The following is a 10,811-nucleotide window of genomic DNA, read 5'->3' as shown; positions in this document are numbered from 1 at the left end:
ACCTCGGCCTCCCAGAGAGCTAGGATTACAGGCGTGAGCCACCGCACCCGGCCTAGCAACATTATTATTAGGATATGCCATAATTATTGATCCTTGTCGATGGATATCTTGGTTGTTTCTACTTGTTATAAATAATAACTATAATGAATATCTTGTACAAATATGTTTGTGTCCACTTCTATAGAATAAATTTCTAAAAATAGAACTTTTTTGATCACAAGGATATACATATTTTTACTTTTGCTATATGTGGCTAGCTAGAGTGCTGTCCTGAAATGTTAGCAATGTCTTCTTGACAGTACTTTATTAATTTCTGAGCAATCTTTCATGATAAGCATGCATCTATTCTTATAGGGAAGTTGTTCATAAGAAGTCAGAACTTGAAATGCAGGAGATTTTTTTAAATGAATATATTTTGGTGAAAGAAACTGTACAGTTTGCAGTTAACATCGCTGGTATTTTTAGATTTATTTATCATCATAGATGTAGGTAATTTAGTGTTGATGTTTCAATTTCAATGTTATGTAATATTTTAGGTTGTCCATTAGTATTTTGCTTTGGGATTTCAGGGTAAATTAATCACTAGAGATTATGTGCATTTTTATTGGTTTCTTAATTTTCAGATGGCCTTATCAAACTAATTATAAGCTCATTTATTATATATCAATTATAGATGTGAATTGTAACTTTGTTTTTACTTTAAGAAAGCTAGCTATTTTGAGGCCATAATCACACCTGTAATCCTAGCAATTTGGGAAACCAAGGTAAGAGGATTGCTAGAGCCCAGGGGTTCAAGACCAGTCCAGGAAACATAGTGAGACCCTGTCTCTACAAAAAATAAAAATAAAATTAGCTGGTGTTGGTAGTGTGTGCCTATAGTCCCAGCTACTTGGGAGGCTGAGGCAGGAGGATCTCTTGAGCCCAGGAGTTTGAGGTTGCAAGGAGCTATGATGATGCCACTGCACTTTAGCCCTGGCAACAGAGCAAGACCATGTCTCAAAAAAACAAAATCAGAAGAAAAAAGAAAGCTAGCTATTTTGAAATGTAATTTTCAAAATTTACTTGCAGAACTAATTTGTCAGGCTTTTAAGTCTTATAGACATTTTGACAGGTTAGATAAGTCACTACTATGGACACGTATATTTAAGTGTTTGTCCTGTGATTGCATAAAAATCTTTGTGCCTTTTCTTCATAGGCATGCATTCCTCAGCAGCAACTGAGCTGTTTGTTACTGGACCTTTGCCAAGCACTGGAACACTTCCACCATCTGCCCTCCCTGCTTATCAGCATCCCAACACCTTCAGCAATAGAAACTTTGCTACCACCTCACCTTTGGTGCTTCAGGACTCAACTTTTAACACTACATCAAATGGAATTTTAAATCCTCATGACCCTTTGCTACAAATCAAGACTTCCCAGGGAACTGTTCCAACTGCTTTAGCATTCGAGCGCCTGGGCAGTTCTGCATTAAGTAACAATATACCACCTCAGTCTTCAACGTATCGCTCAGCTCAAGAATCTGCTCCCCATCTTTTACAACCTCAGTTTAGTTTGTTGCCTTCAGGACTTGGGGGAGCCCAGCAAACTCCTCAAGCCTACAGTTCAACTCTCTTTACTAGTTCTACTGCTTCCATTGAAAGAGCTCTCCTTCGAGAATGTAGTGTTATTAAACACCATCAGCGGCCTTCAGGTACCCAGTCTATTCAGGCACAACTGACTGGTTCACAGCACTCCTTACATAGTTATCTATCAAATGCAAGTGTAGTTAATTTTCAGGAAACAACCAGGCAGTCATCTTTATCCTGTAGCGCAATTGGAGATTCCACTCAGGTGAGCAATGGAGGATTGCAACAGAAGACCTCCCAGGTCTCAGTGGAGCTTGCTCAGTCTTATTCATCCGTAATTCCATCGTCAGGGTATCTTCCTTCTACTACAAAAGTAAAAAGCTGTTCTATAGAACAACCACTAACATCAACTAAGAACCCCAAACCTCAGAGTATAATTCCTCCTGTGCAAACACTAAGCTATTCCACACCTTTACATAACCAGAGTTCTGTAATATCGGGCCAAGCACAAATTTATTCTACAGCGCAGCTACCAAGCCTTTTATCAGTTAGTCAGTCCCAAAATTATGGTTTAGTACAGCCACATAATGTGCCATCTATTGTTCATTCACAGGTTTATAGGTCCAGCAAGGTTGAGAAATTGCCATCCTTATATAAAACATTGACTTTTTCTGGGTCATCTCAGACTATAACTTCTGAAAATCAGACACTCAGTTATTCATCTAATCAGCAAGAGGTATTATCTTCAGTCACAAATGAGAATTTCCCTGCTCAGACTAGAGATCTGTCTTCAGTCAGTCAGTCTCAAAGTTATTCATCAGGTCACTCTCAGGGTTTATCACCAGTTAGCCAGACGCAGGTTAGTTACTCATCTCAATCACAAGTTTTGTCAGTTGTTAGTCCTTCGGAAAGCTATGCTTCAGGGCAGTCCCTGACATTAACAGCCCCTTCTCTTTCTTACTCTTCTGCCTCTCGGGCTCAGAATTTGCCAGATTCTAGCCCAACCCAAAATTATATTTCTGTGCATTCTTCCCAAAATGTTCAGACTCAAGAGTCATCATCTCCCCAGTCCCAGAAGTTTTTGCCTGCTGTCCAGTCACCTTTTGCATCCTCTACTCATTGTCAGACATTGCAGAATAACATACCTTCCCCTGATCCAACGTCTTACGCTGAAAGAAAACTTGATTCGGATGTGTATACATCTTCAAAGCAAGAAGACGATTTTCCAATGCAAGAGTTACAAGTATTGCAGCCACAAGCATCTCTTGAGTCGTCAACCCAGAGGCTGTCTGATGGGGAAATTAATGCTCAAGAATCAACTTACAAGGTGTCAAAAGCAGATGACAGATATTCTCAGAGTGTAATCAGAAGTAATTCCCATCTTGAAGATCAAGTTGTTGGGATTGCTCTACAAGGATCAAAAAAAGAAGAAAGCATGATTGGTTCAGTGACACAAATTAACCAACAAATTGTCCAAGTCAATAATGCAGCCACCCTTGATCTTAAGAAAGGAACTAATTTAATACAAACTCCACAAGTAAGGTTGAATGCTAAAGACCTAAACCAGCAGCATTCTCTTGTACATAAGGTGCATGAAACCAAGGTCCAGGAACAGCATGATCAAATAATTAATGCCTCATCTCAAGTTCAAATTCCAAATCATGCTTTAGGACATGGCCATCAGGCATCACTTCCTAATACACAAGTCCTTTTAGATTCTGCCTGTGATTTACAAATCCTTCAGCAGTCAATATTGCAGGCAGGTTTAGGACAAGTAAAGGCATCTTTACAAGCACAGCGTGTTCAAAGTCCTCAACAAATAGCACATCCTTTCCTTCAGATGGATGGTCATATTATTCAGAGCAATGGTGATCATTCTCAGCAGCAGCTCCATCCTCAAACTTCGGAAATTATGAAAATGGACCTCTCTGAGTCTTCAAAACAATTACAACAACATCTAACAACAAAGGGCCATTTTAGTGAAACAAATCGACATGATTCAAAAAATCAGTTTGTTTCTCTTGGATCAATATGTTTCCCAGAGGCAATGCTTCTCAGTGATGAAAGAAATATTTTATCAAACGTAGATGATATTTTAGCAGCTACAGCAGCAGCTTGTGGGGTTACACCTTCTGATTTTTCCAAGTCAACTTCAAATGAAACTATGCAGGCTGTTGAAGATGGTGACTCTAAATCTCATTTTCAGCAGTCATTAGATGTCAGGCATGTGACTTCTGATTTTAACTCTATAACAGCTACAGTTGGAAAGTCACAGAATATAAATGAAATTTCCTTAAATGGAAATCAAGTTACTGTAAACCTTTCACCAGTCCCCACCCTTCAGTCAAAAATCACTCTTGAACAACAGCACATTGAAACACCTGGTCAAAATGTACCAACTAAAGTAACTTCAGCAGTGGTTGGACCAAGTCATGAAGTCCAGGAGCAAAGTTCTGGCCCATTCAAGAAACAGTCTGCTGCCAATCATGAATCTGAAGAAGACAGTGAAGTTCCTGTTGATAGTACATTACATAATAACAGAAACCAAGAGTTTGTTTCTAGTAGTCGAAGTATAAGTGGAGAGAGTGCTACATCAGAGAATGAATTTACCTTAGGGGGTGATGACAGTGGTGTGTCAATGAACCCAGTTAGGAGCACACTTGCACTGTTGGCCATGGCCCAACCTGGGGATGCAATCAGTGTCAAGATGGAAGAAGAAAATCAAGATTTAATGCCTTTTAACCTTCAGAAGAAAACAGCTAAAGGAAAAGGGCAAGTTAAAGAGGAAGACAACAGTAATCAGAAACAGCTGAAAAGACCTGTCCAAGGCAAACGCCAGAATCCAAGGGGAACAGATATATATTTACCATATACTCCTCCTTCCTCGGAAAGCTGCCATGATGGTTATCAGCATCAAGAAAAAATGAGGCAGAAGATCAAAGAAGTGGAGGAAAAACAACCAGAAGTCAAAACAGGATTTATTGCTTCTTTCTTAGATTTTCTGAAATCTGGGCCCAAGCAGCAGTTTTCCACTCTTGCTGTACGAATGCCTAACAGGACTAGACGGCCAGGGACCCAGATGGTTCGTACATTTTGTCCCCCACCACTTCCAAAGACTTCATCAACACCCACACCTTTAGTGTCTGAAAGTGGGGGTAACGGTCCATCAGAAAAAGTTGATAATGAACTTAAAAATTTGGAACATTTATCTTCATTTTCTTCTGATGAAGATGATCCTGGAGTATGCAGTCATGATATTTATAAAAGCGTCTCTACTCCTTTAACTGCTTTGGATGCTACTTCTGATAAAAAGAAGAAAACAGGTAAAGTTTTAGATTTTTGATTCACAATTATGACTTTCTACTATTATTTTTCTAACTATAGTCTGCATTTTAAGCTTTTTTAGCTTAAAGCAGGTTTACAAATAAATCTTCAGGACAAAATACATAGGTAGGTATCTTAGGGACTTGTTTCTTTTTTTTTTTTGCCCAGGCTAGAGTGAGTGCCGTGGCGTCAGCCTAGCTCACAGCAACCTCAAACTCCTGGGCTCAAATGATCCTTCTGCCTCAGCCTCCCGAGTAGCTGGGACTACAGGCATGCGCCACCATGCCCGGCTAATTTTTTCTATGTATTTTTAGTTGTCCGATTAATTTCTTTCTATTTTTGGTAGAGACGGGGTCTTGCTCTTGCTCAGGCTGGTTTCGAACTCCTGAGCTCAAACAATCGGCCCCCCTCGGCCTCCCAGAGAGCTAGGATTACAGGCATGAGCCACTGCGTCCGGCCAGGACTTGTTTTCTTTTTAAAATTTTCCTTGCCCATAGAATAGATCTGGGTTTTAGGTTGAGTAGTTCTGGTTTCTCTTGGCTTTGTGACATAGGCAGCATAATTTATGCAGTATGCTAGCCAGACTTCTCTAATCTAAGACATCTTAAAGTAGTTTATGGCTATGAGGCACTGTATTGGGGGTCCTGTTGTAGTACAAACCTAGCATATTTTCTTGGTATGCCAATTTTACCTGAAGATGAACATTTTAGTATTAAATATGGTTATGTCATATGCAATGTGCACATTTTATAATTAAGATAAAATTTTTAAATTTTGTGCTGGCATCAAATTATATACCCAAATCTTTGGGTATGTGTTTCACTTTACTCTGTGGTTAAGGGAACTTGAGAGGAAATGTTTAAGAAGCAGTACCTTATGTAAAATAATTGATGGGTAAGTATAAAAGTTACTTTTTTAAGAAACATGCCAAAGAGAAATTTATAACAATAATATAGCTACCATGCCTCTACCAGCTACCAAGAACAGTAACAATGTTGTGAGATATGCATTGTTTTCTCCAGTACACAGATGATACAACAGAGTAAATGAATTGTGTAGGTTGAGCAGCTACTAAATCACAGAGCTGGAATCTGAACCCAGGTTTGTCTGGTTCTAGAGCCTGTCTTCCTGCTGAGCTATTTAGTACCAAGAGGGTGGTACTTTAAGAGTTAAACTTTGTTTAGTAATGTACTTCTCATCTTCTCTCTGGCTTTGAGACTACCTTTTATCTACTAAGATGATGTGAAACAACTGGTGCCTGATAATACATTTGTAAAGAATTCTCATTTTGTTACACAGGGAAATTAGCATAACGGAAAGTCAGTCTTAGGTTCAAAGACATTACTGTGGATGCAGCTAATCCTAGCTCCCCTTTCCCCAATTCAGAGTGCTTTGCAATTGTTATTATATTCCCTTTTACATTCCTAGAGCAAACCTTTTATAATCTCTGTTCTAAAACATGAGTCTAAAACTAGTTTCTTCTGGACAGCCATTATCTCATTTTAGTTAAAATTATCACTGTCAACCCAGTCCTTAACTCTTAGGTCTTTGAAATTCTGTTTTTACCACCCTTATTGCGTAATCTGCAAGAACCCATCATCTCTTACTTGAACTATTGCTACAACATTCTACTTTCATTAGAATCGTCCTCCTCATTCCATCCTCCACATTGTCATCGGATTTATCTTTGTATAAAAGGAAAGCTGATTGTTACTTCTGCTATGAAACACCTCTTTATACTTCATGGGAAAAAATAAAGAAAATATGAAAAAGTTTTCTTTTTCCCATAGTTTTACTCTTTCCACTTTCCTTCTTCTGTAACTACTGATTTTCTCATTGTTTCTCGGACGTCTAACCCCCTTTCAGGATTTGAGCCTTTGAACAGATTTTTCTCCACCTGGGCTGCTCCCTTCTCCATTTTTTAGTCCAGCAGACACTTAGTTATCTTTCAAAACTATTTTCAGAGTCATTTTGTGGAAGCTACTCCAGGCAGAATTAGTGCTCTTTTTCTTTGAATTCCCACAGCCCTTAATTGTCTATGAAAGCATTTACTTTTGTGTTTTAATTTAGTCATTTACACTTCTATATATTTCATTAGTGTGAGTTCCTTTAGGCCAGTGAATGGTTATAGTTAAGAATTTAGGCTTTAGAGTTAAATCACCTTAGGTGCAAATCCTAGCTTAATAGTGGTGTGACTTTAGGGTGTGTTCCTCATCTGTAAAATGGGACTGTGATATAGTATATAGTATCCTTCTCGTAGGGTTTTTGAGAGAATTCAGAGACATGAGATTTATAAATTTGGAAAGGAGAACTTTATTTCTTATGATGAGTTGCAGCCTGCCTGCTGAGAAGCAGAATCTCCAGGTGAGACCGAAAACAAGCAGGAAGGAAGGGTGAGACAGGAGTTTTATGCTACACAGGTTGGCTAAACATACATATTTAACAGGTTATGGGAGGAGCTATGAAATTCATGAAAGGGGGTTGCACACATGTGTGATAGGCAAACATGTATGTCACATATATCCTATGTTCACTTTGGGGGACAGAGTTAACATTAAAATGAAGTAAAATTATACTTCAAAAGGTGAAACTTAGGACACAAGGCACTTTGTGTGCAGCCTCCAGCCAGAACCAGTCTAGGGTCGGTGGTCATTTATTAGGGAGGAATGCTTTGTAAGCTGGTCGACCTTCGTTGTTGAAATTGCAACAAAAGAGGGGTCTGGCTAAGGCACCAACCTGGTTGAATTTTAAATCAGTGGAGGAGTCTTCTGTTCTTTTTATTTTTTCAGGGCCGGTTTCTGTTTAACTCTTAGGAAAAAAGGTCTGATAAAGGTTAGTGAGGAAGCATGACTGACCTCCCATCACCTCATGGCTGGGAAACTTCATTTTTAAAGTTTTTCTGGGGTCTCCTTGGCCAAGGGAGTCTGTTCAGTCAGGGGAGTTTAGGATTTTATTTTTATTCCACAGTAGATACCCAATAAATGTTTGTTGAATGAATGAGGATATATAAAAGAAAAGTAGAACATTAAGGTAACCATGAGTTAAGGTTAAATAGTTGGGTCTTGCTTTTAATTTTGTGACTAGAATTCTGAGTTTTGCACATATGTTGAACAATATCAGTTTAAATGAAGTCATAGGATATGATGGGCCTGTAGTACCCCATATTTCATAATTCCATGGTAATTAAGTTACAAGTAGGGATGCCAATTTCTAAATACTTGAAATCTTTTCTGGAACATATGGCTTGTTGCCAGCTTTTGTAGACTACTGTAGCCATTCCTAGTATATGAAGATGTCTTTAGTTACAGCTGTTTTCTCCTTTTTTGGACTTTAAATTATTTATATGCCTAACGGGCATGTTCCTTGCTCTAAAATAATAGTATTTTCTAGTAAAGTTTGTGATGAAATAATTGTCTATAAAATAAAAATTACTGGCTTAAGAAGAAAACACAATGAAACTTTATCTGGGATCCATGTACACTAAGTGCTAGGCTCTTTTAGCCAAGATGGTGTACAGTTGTCTAACTGATTTCTGTATTTGTGTTGAAAAGACCAATGGGATATAAAAAGAGGAAAACCTGTTTGAATCCCAAAACTAGAGATGGGTGCTGTTTTCACTGGTCCCTACTCCCTTCAAATTGTATTCAAGTGAAGTAAAAAACTAGTTTTTATACTACTAAAACGTTTCTGAATCTGTATCAAATACCTTTATTATTATTGAGCCAACGGAAGCATTGGCTAGTTATAATTTAATTTCATTCAAGGTGAGTGGCATATTTGCCTATGGATTTGCACAACTTATTTTAGGACTTTTTTTTTTTTGTAGATTTCATAGGATTTTCTGTGTAGAAATATATGAAAATTATATCATCTGCAAATAAGAACAGTTTTATTTCTTCCTTTCTAATCGTTTGCCTTTTTTATTCCTGTTTTAATTCACAGGTTAGGACTTCAAGTATGTTTAATAAGAGTCTTGAGTGTGGACATCCTAGTCATGTTCTCAGTCTTTGGGGCATAGAAATAAGTCTTTTACCATTAAGTCTGATTTTAACTGTCAGTTTTTGTAGATGCCTTTTGTCAGGATGTTCCCTACTTTGCCTTGTTTGCTGACAGTTATAATGAATACAGGTTGAATTTTGGCAATGCTTTTTCTTTGCTTAGATGATCATGCAGTTTTCTTATTTAGTCTGTCAATATGGTGAATTGCATTGATTGATTTTCTGATTTATTTTCAGGCTTGCATTCTGTGGATAAACTCTACTGATTGTGATATATTATCTTTTTTATACATTGATGGATTCAGTTGTCTGATATTGGTGAGGATTTTTGCATCTATGTTCACAATGGTTATTGTTCTGCAGTTTTCTTTTTGTAGTCCACTTTTCTGGTTTTGGTAAGGGGTAATTGCTAACCTCATAACTGAGTTGGATAGTGTTCCCTTCTTTTCTGTGTTCTGCAAGAGATTGGGTAGTCCTATTTCTTCCAAAAGTGTTTGGTCAGATTTGCCAGTGAAACCATTTGGACCTGGAATTTTCTTTGTCAAAAAATTTTTCAATAAGAATTCAATTCCTTTGATACAGAGCTATTCAATTTGTCTATTTCTTCTTGACTATGTTTTGTTAGTTTGTATCTTCGAAGGAATTGACTCATTTCATCTAAGTTGTCAAATATGTGGGTATAGAATTGCTACTAATAGTAGCATTCCCTCATTATCTTTTTAATGTCTGTAGCATCTGTAGTGATTCCTCCCCTCTCATTTCTGATGTCAGTAATTTGAATTTTTTCTCTATTCATCTTGGTCAGTCTGGATAGAAGTTTATCAATTTTATTGATCTCTTTAAAAGATCAGCTTTTAGTTTCACTGCCTTTTCTCCTTCGTTGACAATTTCATTGATTTCTACTGTTCTCATTATTTAATTTCTTTTGCTTTGTTAAGGTTTATTTTGCTTTTCTTTTCCTAGTTTTTTTTTTTTTGGTAGAAACCTCTATTACTGATTTGAGACCTTTCTTTTCTACTATAAGCATTTAATATTGTAAACGTCTAAGCACTGCTTTAGGTACATCCCGCAAATTTGGATGTGATTTATTTATTTTCTTTGCATTCCAAAATTTGAGAAATTTCCCTTGATGCTGCCTTTTTAGTCCGTGAGTTATTTGGAATTACATTGTTTAATTTTCAAGTATGTGAGGATTTTACAGATATTTTTCCTGTATTGATTTCTAGTTGAAATCCACTGAGGTCAGAGAATATACTTACTGTGATTGTAATTCTTTTAAATTTGTTAAAGATTTGCTTTATGGCCCAGAATATGGTTGATCTTGGTGAGTATTCCATGTGCACTTTAAAAGAATGTGTATTTTGCTGTTATTGTGTAGATTGTCCTATAAATGTCAATTAAGTCAAGTTGGTTGTCAGTATGATTCACCTTGCTGATTGTCTACTTGTTCTATTAATAACCAAGAAAGGAGTGTTGAAATCTCCAGGTATATTTATGGAATTGTCCATTTCTCCTTTTAGCCCAATCAATTATTGCATCATGTATTTTGAGCTCTGTTTTTAGATTTGTACACAGTTAGGATTGTTAAGTCTTGGTGAATTGACCCTTTTATCAGTATACAATGTCTCTCTTCATCCCTGATAATAATCCTCATTCTGAAGTCTACTTTGTCTGATGTCAGTATAGCCACTCCAGGTTTCTTTTGATTAACGTTTGCATGTTTTATCTTTTTCCATCCTTTTACTTTTAACCTTTCTGTGACGTTATATTTAACATGAATATTTTGTAGACAATATGTATTTCATTTTTGTCCTTTTAAAAAAATCCAATCTGAAAATTTATGTTTCAATTGGTATATTTAGATCATTTGCATTTAATGTAATTACTGATATGGTTGGATTTAGAACGTCCATTTTATTGCTTT

At 37.0% G+C, this 10,811-nt stretch overlaps 1 protein-coding gene across 1 annotated transcript in view; it reads left to right on the top strand.

Annotated features, from left to right (window-relative positions):
* Positions 1-10,811, top strand: part of QSER1 (glutamine and serine rich 1) — an 80,458-nt gene that overhangs the window by 33,734 nt on the left and 35,913 nt on the right. Inside the window, exon 4 of the mRNA XM_012649658.1 lies at positions 1,196-4,888. Coding sequence (XP_012505112.1) covers positions 1,196-4,888 — 3,693 coding nt within the window. The remainder of the gene's footprint in view (positions 1-1,195; positions 4,889-10,811) is intronic.

This window comes from Propithecus coquereli, unplaced genomic scaffold (genome assembly GCF_000956105.1).
Source record: "Propithecus coquereli isolate 6110/MARCELLA unplaced genomic scaffold, Pcoq_1.0 Scaffold30, whole genome shotgun sequence".
Taxonomy (NCBI): Eukaryota; Metazoa; Chordata; class Mammalia; order Primates; family Indriidae; genus Propithecus; species Propithecus coquereli.
This window is presented reverse-complemented; position numbering and strand designations above follow the sequence as displayed.